Genomic DNA, 27851 nt, shown 5'->3' with positions numbered 1-27851 from the left:
TTTTATTCTGCGTGTAATAGCCAGCGAGAGCGGAGCGTATGTTGTGCGTTGCGAACTAGTTCCGAGGTTTCGATTATTAAAAGAAGAGTTTTGTGCCCCGAGATGTATATTTGAAGCCTTTGCGTCGGCCTTGCGTGCTAGTACCATACGGGGTAATGTTGTGAAACTGGCTATCTGTTGTAGCCACAGGAATATGTGTTTGTAAATAGCGTTGCGTATCAGTAGCTTGTGCCATAGTATGGGTGTTGTGAAATGTAGTGGGTATTTTTAATGAATGATTTTCGTACAATATGGAACAGAACGACAATTGTGAAATACGCTTACCTGCTACTGCATAAAGAATCTGTTGTGTCCCCTTTCCGCGAAGTGTTTCGAAGAGTGTTTGTGAAGGAATCAAAACGCTTTTTTTGCGCGAGGGGTGACTTGTGGCCGAAGCGCGTCTTTCATTGTTTAGCACGGACGCTTTTTCTTTCTTTCTGGTGAAGCTCTTGTGAATGTATAGAAACAAGGGCGAAACAAATTCAACATAAAAAATGTTTTCAATACGTGTTTCGAATGGCGTGCGGCGTGAGTGAGTGTGTATAAAACCAGGAAATATTTGCTTCGTGTCTTTTTAATACACATTTCAAGTTACTGTAAAGCTATTTCTAGTGACGCAAATTGTCGTGCTCCAATGTATGGAGAACATATTCCGATACATTGCAGTTCATCGCAAAAGTGGCAAATAACTGTGCTAGGTGAATGTACCAGTGTACAAAGATTGACCAGAGAGAAAGATTGAGTGAAAGCAACGAAAAATAGCGGCAGTCGTGACACAGCCGTTGGTTCATAAGTTCCGTTGGATGACCTGTTTCGTGGCGTTGCCATAGTTACAGAGTGCACCCTTCCATAGGCATCGCTGGGTTGAGCGAAGGCAACCGGATCTTTCTGCGATTTAGATCAGCCGCCGAGTGTCCGCAAATGTGTGTTCACGTTAGTGCAGTGTAGCAGCAATTTCGTTAGTTTTCCACTGCAGTTGAAGGCCGAGAAAACCATTCGGATTTGAAGATTTGATAAAATAAGTTTGTCATTGAAAAACCCGTACAAATAGGGAAAATGTGAAGTGTGAAAAATTTCACCATTCTTCTCTAGTGTACCTGGTAGCGATAAAACCCCACGTCGATCGGAGACAATCCTGTGCCCGAGTTGCAAGAAAATGAATATAATGGTGATAAGATAAGGGGTCGTGTTTGTTGCGGTTTTTTTTTCACTCGCTTTGTATCCCCCGTCCATCGGTATCAGCAGAAGAACCACCAACCGTCGTCATACCATTATCGAAAAGGGGATTGCGCCATGGCCATTGAACAGCACGTACAAATGGACACGGACACATCTTCGGTCGTTCCGCAAACATAGTAGTGTGTTGTGAAATTCAGGAATTCCGGGATTGCAATCAATCGATACTTGTGAATCGTCACGTTCCTGCAGTGGCACCACAAGAACAAGAGGCCATTGTAGGAATTGCGACTACTTGATCGGTTGTCTGCATTTAATATCGCATCAACAGAGTGTTGGTTGGCTGAACCGTGCTTGTTTTAACCATTGTTCTCTTTTCCCTAGCTCCATGAGCCAACGTTCTGGAATCATTCATCGCACCGAGCCTGTGACCATCGGCTTCAACTAAAGTTCCTTCGGCTGCTTTTTTCCCTAATCCGGAAATTTAATCGTAATGCCGCTTCCACAGGAGCAACAACGTGCGTAACCAAGGAGATAATCGTGAAACAACGTGTTTACAATAACGTATGACGTGTCCTCTCTGTATCTGTTGTAGCGCCAGCCTGATAGTGAAGGTAAAGCGCGTGCGGCAGTTTGTTGTGTGTACCCTTAGTTTTCCTTGTGATTAGATTTCGCGTTGAAAGTTGGTGTGCGCGTATTTGCAGCCGCGAAAATGTGTGTATAAAGTTCGTTTCCCCTTCTGTGTGTATCGCCGCCATACAAAGGTGTTCGTCGTGCAGTGAATGCATAGAATTAGCTAGTACAGAACGGTTTTAAAATTCAGTTCACAATATGTATCGCCAGGAAATGCCGTGCGTAGCAATGGATCTATGAGCCGGGAATGATAAAACCATCCAAAGCTTGCAAATCACACATACAGTGAGCTGCGGGTGATGGATCTTTTGTGTAAATAGCACAAGCTTATCACGTTCCTGATTGTGTGTAAAGAGTAGTGTTTAAGTGTTGATTATTGTGTTAGAATTTGAGTTGTTATTAAGTTTTGTTGAGATTCTTAAATCTAAGTGCGTGTTATCACGGATAAATATCGACGGTTCCACAAGTGTTATACTAAGCGCAGTTTTTAGTGTTTTTTTTTTTATCGCGGCATCGTGCACGGTGCGGAAAATGAATACACATAATACGACCACGGTTAACGTCGCACCATCGGCCCCGGTGGTGCACATCAATGAGTTACTACCCCTTCTGCACAAACCGGACGAACAGGTGGGCGGATCTGTTGGTTTCACTCCCTTGGTGGCAAATGTAGCCGGTTCCGATGGAGCAGCAATTTTAACTGCGGCTTCCAGCGTACCGGATTCGGCTTCCGAGCCAGTTCGTGTGGATCCTGATCCAGGTACTGGGTCAACCGGTGCACCAGATGTGAATGTGTCTCTTGTAGCCAACTCCAACTTGGCCATATTGAATCGTCTGCTCTCCGCTCATATGGGAGCGAGCGGACACGGCAGCGAGCAGGGGCGGAATAGTGGGGGCAGTGGGTCCTCCAGCAGCAGCGGCGGCAGTTCAAATTCCAGCCACAAAAAGTGTCCCTACCATCGCCAATGTTCGAGCCATCATCATCTGCATCGGCATCTGCAACATCAGCAGCAGGCGGCTTCCGGAAGTTCGTTTGCTCCCGCTTTTTGCCGGTATCGAAATGATGGCTCGAGCTCGTCCAGCAGCAGCAGCAGCAGTAGCAGTAACGGTAGCAGCGGCAGTGGCAATGCTTCGGCAATTTCGTACCCGGTCCGAGATGCCATCTCGGCGAACGTTTCGCCGCCGCCGGTAAATGCGGTTATACTTGTCGATCGGTACCTGCTGATGGAGCCGGTCGAAGGAAACAATCTGTACCGGTGTTACGATATAAAGTCGCACGAGGAGCTCGTCTGCAAGGTATGTTAAGTAACTATCATGTGTTGATTAGTTGTAGCGTGCTACCTGTTATACCAAGGACAATTTCTTACGATATCGCATCACGATTGTTCATCTTCGTGCTTGGTGCATACCTGGGACTAATTGTTTGTCAAATTATTATCGTCGTTAAGACTGAAGGCCGTTAAGTTTTATATGGCCTTCATAAATGTTAAATGCGAAACAATGAGTATGTTTTAATAGCATTTTAATTAAAAACCCTATATGCCGTTTGTATGTTGGTAGAATATACCTGGACATTATATTACCCTGCAAATGCCCTAGACACTCAACACACGAAATATTTATAACAAAACAAAAACCTGTATTTGCTGTGCACAGCGATGAATCATTCTTTTTTGCGTCGCATGAAGCTGCGCTGCGTCACCTTGGTAAATGCGTACACAGCTCAGGCTTATCTTCGCAAGTTTCTAAATTTAAAAAGTAGTCCGATAAGAACCGAGTGTATCGGGTGAAGATAATATGGTTAGCACTCGTAGGGTAGTAGCATTTATTGCACACAACACAGCATGCATTCAAATATCTAAATCCAATTTCAGATTGCAAATAATCCGTGTTCCAACCTGCTAACGGCACATTTCCGCCTGGATGGTCATCGACACGTAAACTCGCTGCACAAGGTCATCCAAGGGAATAATCAAACCTATCTGCTGTACAGTCCGTCCGAGGTAAGTGAAACCTTAGTTTTAACCAGTCTCCAGCAGAGTTTAAAACAGGCAAGATCGGAGTCTTAATTTAAATTATTGTCTTTTCCCCATCTGCCTTGCATCAATCTATAGGGTGATCTACATTCTTACGTACGCGTGCGTAAGCGGCTTCGTGAACCGGAAGCACGGCGACTGTGTCGTCAAATGTGCGAAGTAGTCAAAAGCTGTCATGAGCAGGGCATTGTCTTGCGAGATCTCAAGTTGCGGAAGTTTGTATTTGCTGACCGTGAAAGGTAAGTAAAGGACTTTGAAAAAGTTTTGCGTTGAAAAAGGTATTTCGTCGTTTCGCCTTCGTTGGTTAAGAAACGCTCTGGTGGGCGCATCGAAACGAAGGGAGATTGTCTACCATTAATGAAGCGAACGAACGGAGGTAAAATATGAAACAACAGTTGAAACCGGATAGGAATGATAACTTTTTGCATCGTCGTCGCGTGCGAAAGGTTGGATTTGTAAAGCATGAGGCAGCATGTTTTATTCGTGTCGTAGGAGGATTGTAAATGGAACTGGTTTCATAATGGCAATAGCCAAATGTTCTCAACCAGTTTTATACTAAAGGATTTTAAGTGTTTGTTTAATATGTCGCTTGTTACAGTGACAAGCGTCATATTAAATAAGTAACAAGGATTATTTTTACATCATTCGCCATAGTTTGTGCCGACCTGTGAGCATTGCGGCAGGAAAAATGTGCTACTTTAGGCTGTCGATCGGTATCTTGCCCATAACGTACACCGGAAATGATTCATTGTTGTGTAGTAAGTTGAATTTATGAGCGGTTGCAAACAATTAGATGCGAAAATATGCCTACATTGTGTGCCAAGTGTTCATTCAATAAGACAACATGCCTAGAACACGACCGGTGAATTGTGCTCGCTGGTTTGAAGGCGTTTGCGCTTAAGCACAATATGGAAACAAATACGAGCACGAACAGTTCCCTCGTTAGGGAAGTGTGCGCGTTGTTATTCATTTGGCAACTTGCTATGAGATTACGCTTATCAAAGACAAAAACATTTTATCGAGACCAGACTGTTTGGTGCTTGCGGTTGGGACTAATTTCGCATTTTCTTTGCTTGCTACTTTGACGGAACGTCCCCTGCACACAGTACCAGTCAATTGTCCCACTGCGAAGGTTATGGGAGTCTTTAGGTAGTGATGAAAAATGTATACCTCATGAACTTCCTGTGGCCTAAAGTGTGTCAATCACGCGCAAACTTGTTGCGCACTGATCACATCATAATTGCTGGGCAACAAAACACAGACAGCTGGGAGTTAATTTCAATGTGTGTGGCTTTTCAGATTGAGCAGCAGTTATGCTATACCATACTTGACTGTATTGTTGGACTGCAATGCAATAGCAGTGATCTTGTATGTAGTGAAGAAGGAGGTCAGCCAATAAAATAAGCGTATACTAATAGCACTCGTGGGTGCGCGACAATATAAGACAAACAAACATGTCTAATATGTACATCCCAATGTTTTGTTGAAAAAAATGTAAATTTCAAAATATTTCAAAAAATTTGATGGTATTTCATTGTAAATAGCGAACAGAACTGCTGATGAGTACATAACATTATATACATAAATGTGATGCAAATAAGTTTTTTATCGATGTTTGCTCATACTTAGCAAATATCTCTTAATGCAAATCAATCCCGTAATGTCTTGAATCCTTCAAGTTTCCCTCGATTGAGCACGCATTCAACCACAACGATCATCACCCAAGAGTAAGCGAAAGGTTTACACGTAGCGGCATATACACGTTCTATGAAAACTTCCACCAAACCAAACCAAACCAATCCATTTTTCGCACTGACGTCTTTTTGACCAATTAAAAAGCAAAGAGTCGGCTGGGTAGAAACGATGCAAGGGTCAACAAAGTTCTTTGCTAGGGTTTATGTATATTATTGTGCGAAAGCGTGTCTTTATAAAGCAAATTAAAACCGGGTGTAGGGAATTTCCATAAAATTTGCCGCTGCCACGTGTTGCATGTTATATGTATCGGTATGTACGCAATAACTATTGTGCGCGTGTCAGGGAAGAGCAAAGGGCTCGGTTGGCGCTGTAGTACAACGAGCAATAAAGGGGACCGCATTTCTGCTTACCTAGCTCTCACCCCGGTCGAAACCCGGTGAACCGGGCTAGTCTTTCGGTACTTAAACACGCGTCGCTTGGGAGTCATGCATTCTAAACGCGTGCTGCGATGATATTCTTCCTTCGCTCCCTCACTAGACCGTGAAAGGTCATCATTATTTTGCTCGCCGCTCAAACAGGTCGCTTGCGTGTTCGCACAACATGCAGAAGAAACTAAGCAAAATAAAAAAAACAAGATTCCTGTTTTGAGGTGAAATCCTACGGTTTTATGAACTCAGATTTTGGGAGAACTGGGTTTCGAGTTTCACAGCAAATTGCAATTGGCCCTTTTCGATACATAGCCAGCCTTGGTTTGTTCTGGTGAGTGTTTTATGAGGACAGCTCGCTACTATTTTCCACCAGTTGGCAAAATGCATGACCTCCACTGCTACTTCTTTGCTGGGTAGTAAACTGGAACAGCGGAACCTTGAAAACTATGGTTCAATGAGTGTGTAGCCTTTATGCGAACAGACCGGCCACCACCAATCAGAGCGTGATGCGGGTTTTTTCTCTCATTCTTTCCCGCGTGGTTGAGCGGTTGTGTCCTTTCCTCTTCGCTCCGTTTTTGTCTCGTTAAGCGCTTGCTTGTGCTGTCCAGGTGGGCCTTGGGTGCGGCTTGCTAACGGCGGACATACGGTTCTGTTTTACTCTGGTTTTTTATGCTACTTATTTTTCTCACCCAAAGCAAAGCACAATACAGTTGTAGTCCGATGCTGGGGTTTTGGGTGGATTGGCTGAATGCATTGCCTTTGGCCATATGCTCTATGACCTCAATAGCGTGGCCCCAGTATAGTGGTAGTGCAGTGAACAGACCATTATAAGCAGGGATGCAAGCGGTAAATGTAAGGGACGGGAAATCGAGAGGAAATAGAGTCGCAATCGTAATGGAAATCATGTTTCATGGCAAGTGGTGGTAATAGAGAGACGAGGCGCGAATAAGAGAGGTGTCTGAAAATCGGAGCACGTGTATGTAATGTCGTTCAATGAAACGTGGTTTATTGATGGCAAATATGCTCACGCCATAGGTATGCTGCGAAGTTTTACTTTGTCGATTTCTTGTGAATGATTTAGAATAACATAAGGTAATATGTACATACGCACCACACTGGATATAGTTTTACTTATGTGTAATACTTTAACAAATTTTATTAAAAAATCATTTAAAATTTAAACGCAAAAACAAAAGCGAAAAGAACAGTGCAATAGAAGAAAAAATAAGCGTTGTCATATACAAAGATCGGTACAAGGAGTGAGAAGATAGATTCGGTATCGAATAGAGCTGAACAGGGACAAAAAGAACCGGTTAAAGCAGGCTAGCACGTGTTGCAACGTGACATTGGATGCGCGGTGTAGCGGTTTCGCCGTCGCAAACGATCGTCAAAGTTATCGCAATGCCAATAGAGAGACACCACGCCGAACCGACGGACAGACTCCGCGCTGCTGCCCGCCTAGACAACAGCAGCTCCAACGCGCACAACCACAAGCAACGAAAATGCCGTTGTTGGTGTGTTGTGCCACGGCGCGAAAACGCGTACACTCGCTTCGGATATGTGAGACCACTACCAAGCTCTGTAGTAGTGAACAAAACGGCGTTCAGTTTCTGAACGTGTGTGCCGGTGTGTTGGAGTATACCGAGGTCAATTGCATCGCCTGCGTTCGTTTGAAACAGCAGCATGAGAAGGAGGAGGAGTAGGAGGAAGAAGAGGATGCCGCGGCAGCTAGATTGTCGATTGGGTGGCATTCAGCATAATCTTCTCACCTAATACCACGCTTCTGCGCCCCTAGTATGTAGTAGTGTTTGCCTACGCTGTTCGATCGAACGAAGCATAGTGGAAGGGAGACGAAGGATTGAGCAAGGAAGCACGCCGGCGTACGAAATCAAAAGAAAAAAGAGACAGAGAGAGTGGGACGCAATCGCGACACGAAGGTAAACCGACATCTCGCAATTCTTTCAAATAATGGAAGTTGATCTTTACCGTTGAAACATGCGAAACAAAAAGCGCCAGCACACACACCCAAGGGTAGTTGGTAAGATGGACGATGTCGCGATACTCTATGCAACCATCTGTTGTTACATTTTCTGTATTAGGACACATGGTCTCTTCATTTTGGTAACACAAGAAATTAATTTGTAGGGTTTAGTAGATTGTAAAGTATATTTGGGTGTTTTTAAAACTCGAATCAAGCGGATTCATTGATCCAGCTATATATTGCTGCGGGTGGAGCTGCTACTTTCGATGTGTGTTTGTGTGAGTGTGTGTTTGGTTCGAGCCATTGCACAACACCCAGAACAGGCCGGGGTACGATGATGTCGATAACTGACCTTCGCTGCTGCGGTTGTTTCGACGGCGGCTATATTGAGGTGTATAACAAGAGGAGGAGTGCGTTACCAAGCTGAGTGATGGCAGGTAGTGGCCGGAGTGTACTAATTAGTACCCTTGAATAAATTAAGTTTAACAAGCTGGTACTACACTGCGGCGCCCGGAGCAATGACAACGAGTGAGATGGTCAGCAGAGAGGTGAGGATTGGTTAGAAGGACAGACTCTGCATGATGCAATTTTGATGTATTCAAAAATCAAATGAATGTCTCATATAAAAGCTGTTCAGTGTTTAGTTTTACTATCATCGCGGCTGATCGTATTTTGTGAATGTTTTAAATACATTTCTAGTAATATTACCAATCCTAATGAGTTAAAATCTATTTGGATACAGAATATTAATGTATGGTGTGTGCTGTAGCAGTGCAGTAAATATAGTAGAATATTCATAATTTGTTAAATTAATTAATTTCACCATCTCTATGGCTGTTATAGCGACAATCCTACATTGGTTTATTCATTCGTATTCAGAAAACGTACACAGAGGACAGTCTCATCTCCCTCTGGATGCCAATTGTATGACCAACAATGTTGGAGCAATTCGGTTTTTCGATTTGAAGGTCTCCTATGAGCTACGACATGATGTGGTGGGGCTTGCAGTCTGCCAAAGAGAGGAGTGCATTTGACCGAGATCAAGACCACCGAAAAGGCCTTTCGTCTGGTATTTGTCCACACCATCCAGTTGGTGTCAATGGTGGGGCGGATATTGAAGCTGTAGTTGCAATCGCTGAGATGCCCCCCGACCACTCTCTGCACACGATACCTCCGAGACATTGAAGAAGAGAACAATTTGAAGACAACAATTGCAGACGTATCAGCTGAAACCGCTAGTAAAAGGGAGGTGGCACAATGCCGCGAGAAGGAAAGAGATATTTGACCATGACCAAGATTGTGTTCAGGCCGCCAAAAGTTGGTGTGCGTGGTTGTGTAGTAATCCAACGAAGAGAAAGAATAAGTCATATAAGTCGAGGTCGCGATCCGTATCTAATGCTTGCGGGCTGCTGTTCGTCTTAGTGGAAGATGCATAATTGTTTTTTAAACCTTAGTTTTCTTTAGTAGAATAACCTTGGAGTTAGTTTTGGTTTAATGATTTAAAAATAAGATTGAATACGAATACACGTCGATAAACTATTCTATGTTATACTACTTCCATCAGTCCAGTAGGATTTTTTTGTTAGAAATGTCTCTCACAAACGGATAATGTATGGTTTGCTTGTTATTCGTTGTACTAGACGATGAACTACAATGCGCCGCATGCTTTCCGAGTTCTAAGTAGAATGTGCTATATGCCTTAGAATGCTGTTGAAGCTACTCGCAAACCGATGAGTGTTATTTATTAGATTAACAGCAATTAGTTCGTTCTCATTACCTCATCTACTAAGTAAATAAAGTCTTGTCCATGAATTGCTTAGAAAGGTACGGCGAAATGAGGTGGTACGAGAGGAGGGCTCTTGGAACACGATCGCGAAAGGGCAGTGTCGATTCCAAATTGAATTAAAGTGAGGAAAAAAGTATGGTGAAATAAAGAAAATTAGATAAGCTTAATTCAATAAGCATAAATTTAATAAGTAGACAACTAACTTCAAAGCATAACACGCAGAACACGTTAGTGTGTGCTTATGTGTGTGCGTGTGTGTGTTGATACGTATGTAATTTATGTATACGACAAATTTGGTTTGTTTGTGGTTCGCCAATCTCGCTGTTAATTGAATCGAAATATAGGCTATCTAAGGTAATTAACTCCCAGCCGTGTATGTGTTCAGCTGCACTTATTCGATTAGAGGTGATAGCGTAACAATGACGGGCTACAAATCGAATGTGTGGATTGTTTTGTATGTTTGTGTTTTACTAGACAATCCTTATTCATATTATTCTAAGACAATTCATGTGCGTATATCAAAAGCAACTTTATCCATGATATGCTTCTTTAAATTTAGATGAATTATGGGTAATCGTTTCAAGAAGATTTGGAGTTTAACAAGTGATTCAAATGAATTCAAAAATATAACACACCGTTGTCATTTGGTGCACTGAGTGCTTTGAACTCTAGCAGCACTTTTATTATATGCTGAATCATTTGTCAATAGTTTTTTTTCTACAATCTCTTCCGAGATGCGAGAAGCGAGAAATGCAGATGGCCGAATAGAAAGTAAGTTCGTTCACCACATCACTCTGGATCACAAGAGAAGGAGGAGGAAATAATGGTTAAAGGCAAATAGTGGTTGAGAACAGAACCCGTGGGAAAAAATTACAAATCCTATCGCTTGAATCCTGGATAGAAATCTTACTGTTGCCGTAATGGTTATACTGCAGCAATAAAAACCATCCACATATGTATTTGTTCGGATCGTTCCCGCACATACATACATACATAATACCGTACTCTGTGGCTCTGATCCGTTCCCAACTGATCGTTTCGATAAACAGAAAGTCTCTCCTACTCGCTGAGAAGGACCTGGCGGCTGCAGATGTTCAATGCTACTACCTTCTCTACCTTCAAAAAAGCTTGCAGAGAATGATCACAGTTTGGGTTTCACAGCACAGGCTGCTTGTTTGTAATACTTTACATTGGCGTACTGCGTGGAATGCACGCACCCGGCGAGAGTCCTTAAAGAAGAACTACAAGTCTTGCACAGTGCAACACTGCTCTGCTGCACTTGGTGTATTCTATTTTATGGGACTACAATTTATGTGCTTCTGCATGCGATGTACCAAACAGTGGTAAAGAAGGATGAGGTTTCGCTTTTATGAAGCCACGCTTCCGCCTAACCTTACACTGTGCAATGTGCACATTCGATAACCGACTTGAGAAAACGTTTCTTTCATTCCTTCTGCTCATTCGTATGAATGCTACAAACTTTTGCTACCTGAGTCCTTCGAGGTCAGGAATAGCACCTTCATCTTGTTGTTTTTTTTCAACAAGGGATACCGTATGATGCATCACATCAGTACGGTAACCCAGGAATTACATAGAAATAAAAAAAAGGTAGGCATTGTTACCATCACATACCGGTGTTTGCTCTGTTCAGCAATAGTACAGTGCGCTAGCTTTGAACGTCTGATTCCTCACCGTTGCCATATGTTGCTGGTACGATCATGTGCCTGCGAGTATATGAATGTTGAGGGAGGATTTTTCTCGTTCCCTTTCCCATTCCCTCTTCGTCAATCTTTAGATCCTTTTTTTGAATTCCAGGACACGGTTGACTAAATGATCTAATGGAAGGGTCTTGGTTATTGGGACCCAGAAAAAGGCAAAATGCGGGTGACAAAGGCAAAAGTGCCCATGTTTCTTGTCTTGTGGCAGGCATTTCGTCTGCCGTTATATGATGCCCTATTTTGATCGAGAATCATGAACCCGAAGCGAATAAGCGACCTAAGATGTGAGCAGAGTTCCTATTGATCTACCTGAACGCTGGTAGCTATCGATATAAAAGCGAATATGAAGAGTTCTTCACACAATGAATTACCTTTAAGCTCGTGGAAGCAAGAGATGGAAACAACTCCGGCATTCTATTTTAACATTACTGGAGTTCGTGAGCTTTGAACAGATGTGCACAATACGATTGAATGTGTTTATTTTTTGTATGGAGATTACCTGACACAATGTAGGAAATAGGTCTATAAAATGTTAAAGTAGGTCAATTTAATCATAAAAATTCGGTAGAACTTGAAAATTGAAAGAAAAATGGAAATCAAACTGTCATAAACTATAGACCTTCTTGATGTAATGATCGGTAGCTGAGCTATAGGGACTGATATAAACTTGCTAGATAATCAATCCTTGATACTGGGGATCGATCTAGATGTGAATTGTACCACTAGCATAATTACCGAATTCATAGTGTCTTATGATCTTATGGACTACTGGATGACCGCTGTAGGTGCCATTTAATGACATGATCAAGCCAGTAAGACAAAGAGTTACATGGGGATACAGTTTGCATTCTCAGATTGTTCGTCAAAATGATCAAAATAGTTTTAAAGAATGTGTTCATACTTTATGAATATGCATAACTCAAAACTAATCTATCTTATTGCTTGTCCAATCACCTAATCGGTAATTAATTATGTTCACGTAAAACTGTTAGCTTGCCACAGATGAACACTGGCAAAATGTTTAATTGCATAACTGATCGTGGTGTAAAAACTATCATCCAATCCCTCTTTCTTCTAGCTGCACTTGCATTTGATTACAATTTACTTTGAGTTTAGTTTTCACCAACCCAGGCAGGGCGTGCTCGGAGATTTAACGAGAGAAAGACGAGAGTGCGAAAGGCTGTACGTTGTGTTGTACGTTCACTTCCCTGTTGCCGTCGCGTAGTGCGTTTGTGTATGCGTGTGTGATGTGACTGAACGGGAAATAATTCAAAGTGCGTTGCAGATTATGTGGGCTACCAACGTTTTGAAAATATATGTAACGCACTGTGATTGGCAATAGTGTGCTTTTTCTTCTATCTTCCGTATGTGACTACTTCGTTTCGTATGCCGGTCGGTCGGTCGAGCATTTGATCGGTGTGGGTTTTCCTTTTTGCTCACCTAACCTACTGCCTCTTGGCCGTTCGTTGATGTATTGCTTAACGAATGCAATTGATTATTAAACTGTGTGTGCAGCAGTCCGAGCGCTCGGTGGGCCCGCGGGCCGTAGTTTGGAGACTCCTTACTTTGCAGACCTTATGTGAGCTCGCTTGTTGACCGTAACATCAAAGACTTTCGTTTTCGGGCTGGTAAAGACAACAATTATACGATCTAATGCTACTAAATTCGACGTTAGGTACTAGACACAGCACTAGTACAGGGTGAGAACAGGCAACTTAAGGATTTGGTAAGGATTGAGTGATTCGAGAATTTGCTTTATCTTATACTCACAAATCGCATTCAATCTGTTAGTTCAACTGTTAGTTATACTATAATTCTCTTTAAAACTTTAATTACTTTCCAACTCTATCAGGGAAAATAGGTCAAGAAATTTCTTTTGATTGAAAACATTGTGTAACGGTTTTATGCTATTCAATGAAAATCCAGCACATAATGCTGCGACCGACCAGGAATTAGACACAATCATTCAAAACTAAATCTATCTGACTTCACTGAGCCGCTTTCCGCTTTTCACATGCCCTGAGAGAGAAAAGGTGAAACTATCGATAGGCCGCATAGGGCATGGTTGGCTTCAAAGAGAAGAAAACCTCGAGATATAGTACCTGCTGATGATGATGATGATGTTCGGTGAAACACAACGTAACTTTCTCAGGTTTTCTTCCGCGTAAAGGCGAAGTTCGCTTTAGGGGGTAGTAATTTGTTAGGCCAAGTGTGCTTCTTCCTCCCAGGTACCAGAGCGCAAGCGTTTTTCGCAATTGCATATTTCTGTGTTGCTTTGAATGTACAAGCTCTGGCAAGATTTTCTGCTTTACGCTTTGCTCTCTTTTCTTCCTATACCACACGAACCCCACACCGGCAGACGCTGTAAGAGTGCGGAAGCAAACATCACGTCTCGGTTGGTATGGTCGGGGTAAGGGTGGCATAGCATTGTGGCAGGATGTGAAGTAAAGGCAGGAAATTTTAGATAATGAACAGGAAATCAATGAATTCCGGGATACGTAACATGTTTTCAAGTGCTTACCGAATTGAATGCCAACAGGAACAGGAACAGAGTCTATCTGATAATAGACGCTATGTCCCGCAACGAAATGCATAGAGAACATAATGCTTGCATCCGATGACAAAAGCAGGAAGTAACGATGCAACGACCAAATGCACTACACAAGTGTGCGTCTGAGTTCATTTATTTTGATTAAAGTAAAGCAGTAAAGCAGCAAAGATTGAAGTGAAGAAACCATTTAGGTTTTAAGATCAGCTCCTGGTTTAGTAGAGCTGTTATGTATTGCAAAGTATTTGTATTACTATACCAAGTGGGTGCAAACATATTTTCAAGTGGCAAATCACACCCATGAGCAGTACGACGGTGGTAAGCGCCAACGGCCATAAATAGCTGTAACATTCGCCCATGTGTCAAACTGCGTCGAGACGTGGCCCAGTCGCCAACACCTACCTTTATATCTCCACATGATACTTGTTGGACTGTCAATAACCTCTGCCGACTTGAGCAAGCAAGAGCGCGTTCGTTGCAAAAATGGCATCTCGCTCGTAATGACCACGATCGTGGTTTTTATGCACGGTCGGTGACGCGCACAGATCAGTGTCCACCAGCGCAGTACCATTTACTTACTAAAGGCCGACATGGAGTGGAGGGCAGTATTTGCTGGAGCTGTTTTCGATACTTTCCTTTGTACACTCCCTTTTGCCTGGGTAGATTGATCGGACACCCGCGACATGAACGTTTCAAGGATTGGTTTGTTTTCTTTTTCACTGTATTGCCGCAAATAGTTGCTGTATAAAATATAACAACAAAATTAAAAAAGTATATTTTTTACACTCCATAGTTAATTACTTATGAAAATGGCTCCAAAACAACATCGGATGGTGAATGAATATTACAAAACCACAAACGAGTCAGAAATATCTTGTGAGCTACACGATTCTTCGCATCCCTTCTCATCTCCCGCTTGGCTGTACTATTTTTATTTAAATATACACACACGATGTTGCACCATGTATATACACAGCTAAGACCATGGGAGAGCGTGTTTGAACTTGAGCGCTCGCGAGATTATTTCGCCAAGTTGGTTGGTTTGCGTGTGCCGACGATCACACTCAGCAATGGTGGACGGACCCTCCCAAAGGTGGCCGTAGGTGTATGTACGCAGCCATACTTTAAGCGCACAGAGTTCGCGCTGTTGCGCGTTTTGCTAGCGATGCAATGGAATGATGATGGTATTCGAGCATTTAGCAATATTTAGCGTATTGCACCGGAGCGTGTGATTCGAAGAGACACATTCATAGACGACACGCTAGAAATACTTCCATCGCACCACCACATAGCGGCGAAACGTACAGAACTCAGTCTATTTACAGTAATCGCAGTGGGATCCATCTTCGCCTGAGGATTGACTTTCTTCTACATACTCACCACGTTCTAGGAGTGAATGATTGCAACATTCTCTGCCTTTTTTGCACTTTGTGCTGGCGAAATAGTCGCAGACGAATCTCCAAAACCCTGCCAGCTCTTCTGGTGCCCAGGACGGAGGAGAGCGCAAATATAAATCACAACTTAGAAAAGCGTTCGCAGAGCTATACGACGACAACGGGTGCTGGCTGGCAAGAAGTGTACTTCATAAGATAGTTGTTGCTCGTACTCGGCGAACGTGCATGGGTCGTGTTCTTTCGGTTAGACCTTTTCACGTGCGCATTGCATTAGCATGATGCAATGCTAATATACGTTGCCGCACTCCACCACTACTCCGATGACGCACTCAGTAACAGAGCCGGCAGAGGCCGAAGGAGAGAACGAGAGAGGAGAGACACGTTGTCATAGTCGACCATGTGGAATAGTGACGGCAGCGGCGGCGACGGCCGCACAGTTGGTGGCGTAGAATTGCGTTACTCGAATTTGGTTGAATGGTACGCGCGAAGAAGTAGCGCGCTCGCGCGGATTTGGGAGCTCTCGTTTGTGTACGCTCTGGCGTAAAATGTTTGTGTCCCTTTTGCTAGTGCCCCTTTCGCTCCTGCTTGTATGGCGGGACGTTAGTGCGGGTTAAGAAACTTACGAAATGCATCTTACGTGTGTACGCCACCACCCCTTTTCGGGTGGTGGCAAAAGAGCAGCCAGCAGTGCCCCATTCGGTGGCGTGCGGCACATGAGAGATCAACATTGACTGGCCGGAGGTGTGTCTGTTGACATTTTTTGCCGAACATTTGCCAAACAGCCCGATAGATTGTACATTTTTGGCCGAAGGGTTATTTGACTCGTAGATGGTGATTTTGAAATGCTCTACTGTCGTGAGATTTGTTATAAATGTAGAATGTATTTGACTCAAAACATGTTTTATTTAGCATGCTCCCAACCATACTCCTGAGGTGGTGGTAAAATGTTCTTTTAATACGCTTTTTTGAGATATGGAAATCGTTGCAGTTTCATAATATAACGCCATAAGGTTGAACGTGTTGCGAAATTCTAAAGATTTCACAAAACGTTAGCCTCGGCTATTCGTCCTTGAATTTTTCATTGTTCCACTAACCACTATGACTGTTAGGATACCTAACGAAGGATACGTGGTGCCGTCCCTCCGTCTTATCTATCATCCTCTGTCCGTGGTTTACGTATGGTGTAATGTAGGGCTGCCGTGTGAGTAACAGTTTGTTTGATTCATTTCATGATGTTGCGAAACGTGGCGCGCGCTTTTTCGCCTTCGACGTGTATATTACGCTCCCTGCCGCTCGATTCGAAATACCGTAATGCTGCGGCGGTGGTGGTGTCGAGGTTTACGAAGCATTCAGGTTCACAACCCGGTGCGGTGCGGTGGTGGCAGCAGAATGAAGCAGAAAGAAGGAGCATGGGCACCAAAACTCGATCGCGCTTGTTAAAGGACCGCCGTACGCTCGGATGCCGATTGACGACAGCGTTCCGATTTTACAACAACGCCCAAGCTAAATCCGTCGTGCCGTGTAGTTGGGGTTGTTTGCTGGCTTACTCGCGATTTATAATCATCCCGTATTTTGTCACAACAAGGAGAGATGGGTGGGGCGGAGGTGCAGTGATTTTTTTGGTTGCAAATTGCGAATGCTTCATTGCTTCATTTACATTATTTTATTATTGCACCACACTGGATCGCGTTTGTTGCGCACAAAGTGTTGACTTAATTTGATGCTCCCTGTTGCTATTCATTTATCGTCACGGACGAGGGCATTTATCGTAAAACAATCTAATCGAACGCATGGTACGCAACATTCGGTATAACTGATACATCGTGGAAGCTAATTTTATCGCAATCGTAGGACGTACAGATTTTTGCGGAAAGTGTTTCCTAAAATATGCCTTTTTTGTGCGAAAAATTAATATTAAAGACGCAACGACACAACGTTCGCTTTCGATGCATGTATGCTATCCCAATTCAGCAAATTAATGGCAAAATATCCGGCTTCCGGTAAGGTGGCGGTCTTCCATCAAACAACTATCCAATCTTCTAACGCATGTTTGATGGATTCAATCAACCAACAACATATAGTATATTCTTTTTTATAGTGCTTGCACGTGCTTAGAGTAAAAGAAGAGGGCAGCCGCGTATGCATTGCGTTGACCTTTGATTGTTTCATTTCAAGGAAAACCGTGGAAAGGAAGATGGTCCGTCCGGTTGGTAGTCAGTGGCGAGGGCACTTAAGCGTAAAGGTGACGGCGCGTGACGCACCACCACTGCGAAGAGGTGGTAGAAACCGCGATCAAATAACGCTTGCTCGCTGCTGCTGCATTGGGTGGTGGAAGCTCATTTACATGACAACAATCCGGCATGTTTTCACCTTCGGCCAAAGCAGCAGCGGCCGGCTATGGGCACCGGATATAATCGAACGGTGAGGCCGCGTGGCTGCGTGCGCGCAACGGTGGCGGCGGTGTGTGTTTGGTGCAGTAACAATCGAAGGAAGGCAAGCGGCATTCATCGGCATCGGGGAAAACGGCAAAAATTAAAGCGAGATAGAGCGAGCCTTTTGGATGGCCGATTGGAAACAACTCTCGCAAAAAAGAGAGAAACGATCTTCTTTTTTATTTGGTAGCTGTGGTAATGAAATTTCAGTGTGAAACAAAAGCTGCGTGGAGGACACACCACCACTACTCCGCGGAGCAGTGTCGATCTCGCATTAGATGTCGAAATTGGTGATCGTATGTTTGTTCAGGGGCAAAGACACTGTTCAGTTGACGATCAGAGAAACATTTAAAAAAAACAGGCCAAAATGTTTCACATTTGAGAACTTTACGGCTGGTGGTATATCAAATATTGGCGGCAGTTACATATGTAGACTGATCAGTAGTGCGGTCATGAAATGCAGAATGAAAGTAGTCACTAGGAGGGAATTCGCCAAAAACTGACTAGCTAATAGAAAAGTAAACAAACAAACAAAAAACGTCACAAAGTGTGATACCATTGACGATGATCATTGCGCCACGGCTAAGCACGTGAGCGCGCCAGTGAGGCAATCGAGAAACATGGGCGGGGGGACCCAGCCAACCCTGAGGGCCAAGGTAGCGGTCGTGAAATTGTTATTTACACAATAACGAGTGTTTTTGCAATAGACTGCAAGGATATATATATAGCAGACGCTACCTTCGAGTCGACCTTTTTCCAGCATTACATACATTTTCGGTACAACTAAGAAAAAGACACCGCAAAGACAATGCGCGGTTGAAAGTTTCATGCACTAATTATAATTTGGCCCTGAGGTGTGGTGGCGAACAATGAGACTAAAAAAACCTGATTGTCACCTCCAATTTATTCTTCTTCAATTTACAACACACGTGATCACGTTAGTCTTGCAGAGACGTATGAGAAACGATCCAAATCCGGTCTTGTAGGAGCTGGACCGTTTACCATTAGTGCTTCTGAACGCGCTTACCTTACCTAAATGTTAAATGGCATAGATTTCACATTCAAAGATCCTCCAGATTTATTTTATCTCCAACGCTGTCGCATAAAAAAGCGTTTTATTTATCGTAATCGCTCAAAACAATATATCTTCAACTACATAACGTTTTCTCATGTGTGTAATTGGTTTACCTTTTTGCAGGACGCAATTAAAGCTGGAATCACTGGAAGATGCCGTCGTACTGGACGATCCGGCCGAGGATCTGCTGCAGGATAAACGTGGCTGTCCCGCCTACGTGTCGCCGGAAATACTGCGCGTCAATACCACGTACTCTGGCAAGGCGGCCGATATGTGGTCGCTAGGCGTTATACTGTATACGATGCTGGTCGGCAGGTAGGGCACTTACTACTACATCTAAATCTAAATGCGGAAGTACCTAATTACACAGGAACGAACGATTGCGGCCGGAGTCTTTGTGGTGGTCTTGGAATAGAAGCAGGCATAATAGCAGATGATTATTTGCGATCAAAGCCAAGATGCCTTCGTAGTTCCGATTATTTCGATCCGATGAATAAGTTCAATGATCTGTTCGGACGAACAAGTATAATAGGTATTTCTATCTATCGCACCCATTCTCATCGTATAACGCGCTGTATTCTGTCTTTGCGCTCCAACTTTGCTGTAGGGCTGATCAAATGTCATAAAATCAAATCAAATAACAAGCTGCAATCTCACTACGTACGATGGTGTGTTACCATGTTTTGTTTTGTTTTCTATGCCCGTGACTATGCACTATGTACGCTTAATCAAACGGACAGAACGCATGTTTCATCATGTATCAGCACAGTGATTTGCTCCGTTTCGGCATTGCAATTGTGTTGAGCGAACAAAAGTGATGATAACACTTTGCAGAGCGATAGTACCTTGCCAGAGCAAGATAACGGACAAGTGTCACGTGTCCATCCTCAGCATATTGCCTCTTTACAGCAAGAGACTGATTCCTTTCCACGCTGAGTGCATTTCTCTAATCCGTTCCTAGCATTCCGTTCATGCAAACCAAATTTACCGCAGGGTGGTGTGTTCGCTTAGACTGTGATGCGACTGCAATATACACGTCCTAACCTGCCCGAACACGATTTTTTCGAACGCATTTGCGCGGTGTCACGATGATGACTCCCCAGAGAATTATGCCAGTCGTTGACTTTCGTTACGATCGTTCGTTTCCGTGGTTTTCATTATCATCAACTTAACCGTTTATTGCCACGGCGCGATGGCAGAGAGAAATCACGTTGAAACATGCTTACGACTCTGTTACTCGGCATAAAGGCGCGCTACATCATGGGGTGATTGTGAGCCACTGAACTCCTGAGTCTGAAATCTGCCAAATACCGTAAAATGATCGTCTGCTTTGGGGTCTGCTAGTATTTTGAGGTATTTCTTTGCCGTTAGGAGAAGGGGGGTTTGCCCCCAAAAACATTCTATGACTACGTCATTATGATGTGGGGCGTGCTGACATCAGTTCGGAGAAGAGAACGAGCATAATTTGAACATTGAGAGAAGATTATTTACGGTAGAACGTATCTGCTGCTGTCTTGACTCACTCTTTAGCAATGCAGATGGACAATTTGGTGTATGACTCATTCACTGAGGGACATTGTTGTAATATATTTTGTTATATCCATTGAGCTTTCTGTTTATTTGATTTTGAACTCAGTGCGTATGCAAAAAAGCAGTATCAGACCCCATCTCCTATTTTAATAACATGACTATTTTGTAATTAAATTTAAACCAAAGAAATATATTTTTAACGTTAGTTATTTAATTTGATAACTTACAGGTTGCATTAATGTGTATAATCTTCCGCAAGATTCACTTTTAGTAACCACGAACCGTTAAAAGCAGCAAAAACAAAACATCGGCCAAAATCGTTTATGTTTGCTACCCTTGAGGTAAGGGAGTAAGGGAAGAACTGACCAAAGGGCAATAGCCGATGCCAAACGTAGTAAAAGCGAAGGAGATGCACAAAGAAAACAAAGCAAAACACGCGCAACGGGTAAAAGCGGGGAGCCATGTTTTCTTCAAGCACAAGATGTTGTTGTTCACCAAAAGCGTAAGCGAAATGTTAGAGAAGCGTGCGTGGACGCAAAGAAGCGGACGGAAAATAAGCCTTTAGCTGGTAAAGGATAAGAATTACCGAGCGCAGGATACGATCAAGAAAGGAGCGCAGAAAACAACGTCGAGCGGCAGGTGCACACGCGACCACATTTTGTTTTTGGCTTTAATTTACGTGCGTCGCGCACACATTCGCACATACCGGCACAGGAACTGCTGTCTTTTGTCGTTCCTAATAATGCCGGACATCCTCTTTTTTTACCTTTGCTTTATTGACGCTGTCCAGGCTCGGATTAAGTTGCACTGAACAAAAAAAAACGAGCTCGCGAAGCAAAGATGATTCGCGATAGAGCAGAGGTTGCATCTGCATCTGCCTACGACGCAAAGTTCGTTGAAGAGGTAAAAAAACACCTAATGTGACTCCAGGAAGCAGACAATTTTACTAACATCAGTGAATATTATACAACTGCCCATTTCTAACTGTTCGATTTAGTATTGTCGTTAACGACAATGATTGGGGCATTTTTATTACACAAAGATAATGTTTGTTTAATTTTTGGTGTTTGTGAAGAAGTCGTAAAATGTCTTCTAATCGCACAAGTTTTACATTTTTATGTTGTAATGTATTCCGATAAAAAACCAGCGCCACACCGTTGTTTGGTTCATTTCAAAGTTGACACTGTTGTGTAGTGATCGTGATCAAATAATCATATCAATGAAAATTACAACATTCCGTTTACGATCGATCGCGATCATATCACAGCTGCCATCGGATGACCCTGAAACTACATTCGAAACAAGCTGTACAAACCGAATTCGGTCACATTTTCTACATATTGTTGAATAGCTACTGATAAACTGTTGTAAACGGCAGATTGCTAAACCAGTTGCAGTTTGTACTGTGTCCCAAAACACCACGCTTTCAATTTAGTGATTTGTTATTAGTAACATCGCATCTATTTTCTTTAAATGATCAACACTGCTAGAAAAATGAAAATTATGTTAATTCTTTGTTGTAGTTTCAATAAAGAAGTGGTTTATTTTTTCTCTCGGAAATGAAGCCAAAATGCATAATTTTTTGAAACAAAATCCAGCTCAAATCCCTGAACAGCTTAACCCAATCATGCGTGCGTGTACGGACAGCCGATAAGCATCTGTGCATTTTTGAGTCCGTGTATGCTTGTAGGTATGGGCCCAGGCCTGTACGTCAAACGCCTGGTGACCCGGGTTCGATAGAACGGGCACAAAATATGAAAAGAAATGCACTGATCGAAAAGAAACCGTGTAAAAAAACGGGCAGATGTGTTTCTGTTCTTCAATTCGGCCGTGTGTTTTTTGCCCCTCTCCATTTCTTACCTTCTGATCTTTCCACTGGCCGTGGACAGTAGGGGTGTAGAAGCGGTGCACCACCAACTGCACACCATAAAACAGACGAAAGGATATTAAACATCACCGTTTTTCTTTGGCTCTTGGTGTGTGTACTGTGTTGTGTGGCATCGGGTGATGGCATCCCGGTAGAGCCTGTGGGCTCAAAGATAAACGCCTAGGAAGGATGCAAAGCAACGAGGAGAACGATGGCGGCAGTACGTTAGCCAGGAGGAGGAGGAGGAGGAGGAGGAGGAGGGCACATAATGATGAAACACATGTTGCTTGCCAGTTTCCTGTCGCTGGCAAAGGATACGTAGCCGGCTGTGCTGTGTTATCCTCATCGGGACACACTGTTGCACCGTACTACGAAGCGCGAGTGTAAGGATGTTGAAGAAAAGCAAGAAAATAACTGGTGTGGCGGGGAGGCGGCGAGTGGACCGGACTTTGCAGCAGACGAGAGCAAAGCCGTTTGCATTCAAAAGCTTGGTTTGGCAGGAGAAGATGCTTCGCTATGATACAGGTTTCGCTCTTACTCTGCTACCGTCAAAGATCTTACCGAAGGCTAAAAAAGACACAGATGCACGATCGCAGCCACAGATCCAGATCCTTTGCTTATATCCCATTTGAAAAGTAATGCGTTACATTTGAGGCCTGTTCTTTCCGTTGCTCACACACGCTCTTGGCGCGGATGACGTGAAGATGAACGGAGAGAAAATTATGCTTTTCTCTGATTGCCACTTCTTTTGTGTCGGTTTCTCTTCGCCCCGATGCTCATCATCTGGCGAAGGTTGCAATAGGAGTCCTTTCAGAAACTGCAATTATGTTGGTCCACCTGCCGTCTGTTGGAATTGTTGTGTATCATGCGTATTTTACAGTTCATTTTTGCGTATGAATTCGATCAAGCTAAAAGTACGCATGCTAGTATTAATCTCATGCTTAGTTTAGCTTACGTTTTCATTCGATCTTTGATGGATCTAATAACCAGCTCTATTGTAGGGATTCGGTGATATACCTTTAGTGTATTCTTCATTGTCATTTTTTGCTATATAAAATTGACACATTCAACCGAGTAGGCCCCTGGCACGTCGCAAGGAGAAAATACCTTGTTGTAGATCAATGTAAATCAGCATTAGTGGGGTGAAAATACGGCTATATACGTGCCGTAGCAATCTAATAAATAAATAAATAAATAAATAAATTGCCAAACTGAGAAACTAATTATGGTTTTACAATTTTCTTTATTGCAGGTATCCATTTAACGATTCTGAGCATGCATCACTGTTTGCCAAAATTAGCCGCGGACAGTTCACTGTCCCAGAGTGCCTCTCGTCGAAGGCACGCTGCATGATACGTGCACTGCTCCGAAGGGATCCGGAGGAGCGCATCGCATCAGAGGACGTACTTCATCATCCATGGTTGCTGCACGATGATAGCAAAGATCACGCATATGGTGGCTTGCACTCCAGCAGCCGTTCCAGCAGTAGTGGCACCGCCTTTGACGATCATTGCGTTCCGGAGTGGTACGATCCAACGGACGAGAACGACATTGGTGGTGGCAGTTCGTCGTCTTCATCTTCATCACGGATGCACTATTCGTTCGCTACGGGGGACGCCTTCGATAACTAGACTGTTATTGATGCACGGCAATGGGACCCCGGGGCATTAGCGGACGATAAAGACGATCAGTTCTTCCTCTCAAGCACAAAAACGATGCAAACTATTACCAGCCTGGAGCAGATGACTAGTTGTTTCAGGATTTCACGGATAAATGCTGTGATTGTTTGATTTATAAGAACGATAAATAGCGGTTGAGTGGAACTAGTATCCCCGCAAACGGTCATGCAGTGAACGTGCGATAAAGCGATAAAAGAAAAGCAAGCTGATTGGCATGTAAAGGGCATACACACGCACTATTAAATATTAAAAAAAAATATAATCCAAACTAAGTAGTATCATCGATCATTGGCAAGCGACTTACGAGGTTGTGTGTAAAGATAAATGCAGAAACTTGAGGAAAAAGTAACAAAATTTTAACATTTACAGAACAAGCAAAAATCAAGAAACCCGAGAATTCTAGAGTGGAACGAACTAGCACCACTCGCGACGCTTGAACTAAACTTACTATGTAAATATAGTTCACAATGGCATTCGATTCCACTTGAAGATGTTCGTACAAATTACACATAGTAAGTAGCTAGTTTCTGTTTAATCCCAGTCAACGCGCATGATAACACGGGCAGCCCAGAAGCGTACGAGAAGCAGTAGTTACTTATTGCTGCTCCTTGTACTTTCAAACAATGCCCATTAAAACGTGATCCGTCGTCAGCAAGCGAAACTATGGAGCAACTTCGAATGATAAATGATTGATAATGGTGTGTTTCATTTAAGGTGATTAATAATTTATTGAAAGCTTTACTCTTGCTCTTCTTTTAATTTGTCGCACTAGTGCAATTTATGAACAAGATAATTGAAACGTTAACGTTCGTGTACTACAGCATGAGCACGTATTGTACTTTAGCGTTTGCTTTTACGATATTTTTATTTGTCTGCTACCGCTTAGGGGAGTGTGTGCTCACATGCTCTGCAATAGTTTATGTCGGTTTATAATTGTTAACAGAAATGTGCATTGCCATTATTAGTAACAGCTCGTAACAGCTAATGTTGCGTCCTAGCACGGCAGATGTTTAAAAATATCCCAACCTTATGAATGTTGAAAATCAGTACAGAGAAGGAAAAACAAAAAGCTTAAATGATTGGCATAACGATAGTATGCTTTGTGATAAAATGGAAACAAACAGTTGAAACAAGTTTGTAGAGTAGTAGTTTACTCCAAACAAGAACTTTCTTCAGCATTTGTTCCATTAATCCTCTCCTAATCAATCTTCCTAGCATTGCATTTTGTTGCAATCAATTGTTATCAGCAAAAGCACTGTCTTAGCGCATACTCAACTTGGTTTGCAAGGCTCCTCATAGAGATGTTAACAGTTTGCACGACATCCACTGCAATTCTATGATTCACTGGCCATACAATTGATATCTTCACTCAATACCCTTTTGGTTATTTGTCTTTTTTGCACTAAACTGCTCACCTAATTCAGTGGTATAGGTATGTGTGTGTGGTACATGTACAAACGTAACAGCACACAACAACAGCGTCCATCGACAATTTGCAACATTCGTGTGCAGATTACTCTTTGCTGCACAATCCACAATTATGTGTACAGCAGAACAATGTTCAGAGGTTCAGATGAAAAGATTTATTATACAACAAAGTAGATGCGTAATGGTGTTTCCCTCCTAGTAGTTAGAGTACGTACGAGATTTTGCAATTTACAAATACTACAAAAATCTTCCAAATGAAGAAAAAATATTTTTTTCTGCCACTATACCTATTAATAAATAAGATACAATAAAAAAATCTTCCCAACAAACGAAGTTAGTGTTAGGCAGAGAAATACCGCGCTTCTACCCCATGCGTTTGAGGGTAGGCTCAAAACACAACAAAGCGTGTTTTGCACTATCCAAACTGTGCTGTTTTAGTTAGTGAATTTCTCAACTGGTAGAGAGAGGAACGTCTGTACTGATTGAACGCTTGCGCTAGACTCCTTCTTTATTCCTTGTTTCCTTCATTCGTCCCCTCAATACAATTCCCAAGCAACAAATTCAAGTGACAGAAGGTCATACGTTTATACCGTACAAATTCATTACTCAACATGTGCTATTTGGCCGTTTGTTCTTCTTTGTTTTGTTTAAAGTTTTAAGTACCAGTAGAACTATCAACAATTGTGTACAGCGAAATATATGGAGATACAGGAATTCCGACTTATGTCCAAAGTAGAGTGGATGTTAGGTTTTACGAATAAATTAAATTTGTTAAAAATAAATTTTATATGCATAATTCAATTCACTAATGAAAGAATTAATTTAACTAATAATGATTTTATTGTACATATTTATTGCATCCCGATTAAACAGGTAAAACAACTATTAGTCATGTTTAAAGTACAGTAATTAACGGTTACCACCATAACGGTTTGTTTTGGTGGAAGAGAAGCTAACATTATTTTCCAGCAGTTTTTGTGGGACCATATAGTGGAATGTTGCCGATTCTGTTGAACCAGCACCCGCACAATTTCGATCGCACTAAAAAGACAGTGATGGGAAAAATGAAGATTACGGAATCAGTTTCCGGAATCGATTACGGAATCGGCTCCGGAATTGGTTCCGGTATTGGCTCCAGAATCGGAATCGGCTCCTGAATTGGAATCGGCTCCGGAATCGGAATCGGTTCCAGAACTGGCTTCGGAATCAAAAACGGCTCCGACATCGGAATTGACTCCGAAATCAGAATTGGCTTCGAAACAGAGTCGGTTTCGACATCTTCATGCGTTTGAGACCAATGATGCTACGTGTTGATAGCGGCAAAGAATCAAAATTTACTTGTAAATGATCTATTCACATGGAGATTGCCGGTATTTCAATTCAAACCATTCCATTTATGGAGTCAAGCCTGAATCCGTTATCGGAACAAATTGCGATTCCCAGGTCGACTCCGGAATTAGCTCCGGATTCAACTCCGGAGTCGGTTCCGGAACCAACTGCGGAATCGGATTCCGGAACCAACTTCGGAATCGGCTCCGGAATCGGAATCGATTCCAGCATCGGAATCGGCTCCGGAATTGATTCCGAATACGGAATCGGAATCGCGTAGGTCCGATTCCGAGCTAGAAAAGACGTCCACTAGAAAAGACATCGTATCGTTGAACGTGTTAAAGAATGTCACTTCTTTCTACTAGTTTCGCGCACTACTGTTTGGCGTACTCTAGTCCAGTGGTCTCCAATCTGTGGTCCGCGAAAAAAAAGATTTTTCAAAGAAAACCTTATTACAATACATATCGTGCAATTTTGTTTACCCATTCTTCTTCTTCATCTTTGGCACAACAACCGTTGTCGGTCAAGGCCTGCCTGTACCCTCTAGTGAATTGGACTTGGCTTTCAATGACTTTTTGTTACCGTAGCAGGATAGTCAGTCCTACGTATGGGGACACGGTCTGTTCGGGGCTTGAACCCATGACGGGCATGTTGTTACGTCGTACGAGTTGACGATTGTACCACTAGACCGGCCCTTTATTTACCCATAATCAAGATAAAATTTCCAAATTTCCACTTCTAGTATAAGATTTTAACATATATGTAATTAAAAACTTTAAACTAAGTCAATAGAATGTACAGTGGTGGTCACGTATTGTCGGACCCCTCATATTTTCACCTATTTTGAGTCTTTGCGGCAGCATGGACAGTTCCCTAGACCACTTATCGAAAAACTTTCTTCACGCGTCTTTGAGGACACTCTTTAGCTATGCACATGCAAAAAATCAGACCGATATCTTTTAAAATCTCGGAACACCATTCATAAATGTGATAAAAGGTATGAAATTTATGCCGTCCAGTAAAAGTCGGACAATCTTCATTTCATAGCAAAATGACCACATAGCTTGCCAATATTGG

The 27851-nt window shown here is 42.8% G+C and overlaps 1 protein-coding gene across 2 annotated transcripts; it reads left to right on the top strand.

Moving 5' to 3' along the window:
• The first annotated feature begins 18 nt into the window (after nt 1-18).
• LOC120901020 (tribbles homolog 2-like) lies at nt 19-25779 on the top strand. Of its 2 annotated transcripts, XM_040308704.1 has the most exons (7): nt 19-152; nt 1600-1733; nt 1811-3144; nt 3723-3851; nt 3963-4123; nt 19065-19256; nt 23591-25779. In XM_040308704.1, the coding sequence occupies exons 3-7, from the start codon at nt 2380-2382 to the stop codon at nt 23967-23969; spliced, it is 1626 nt and encodes a 541-aa protein (XP_040164638.1). In that variant the 5' UTR covers nt 19-152; nt 1600-1733; nt 1811-2379; the 3' UTR covers nt 23970-25779. The 2 variants fall into 2 exon arrangements, with proteins under 2 accessions (XP_040164638.1, XP_040164637.1); XM_040308703.1 differs by having other exon boundaries at nt 1600-3144.
• Nucleotides 25780-27851: the final 2072 nt, after the last annotated feature.

This window comes from Anopheles arabiensis, chromosome 3 (genome assembly GCF_016920715.1).
Source record: "Anopheles arabiensis isolate DONGOLA chromosome 3, AaraD3, whole genome shotgun sequence".
In the NCBI taxonomy this organism is placed as follows: domain Eukaryota; kingdom Metazoa; phylum Arthropoda; class Insecta; order Diptera; family Culicidae; genus Anopheles; species Anopheles arabiensis.
The sequence above is the reverse complement of the archived record's forward strand: the minus strand, read 5'-3'. Positions and strand labels throughout refer to the sequence as shown.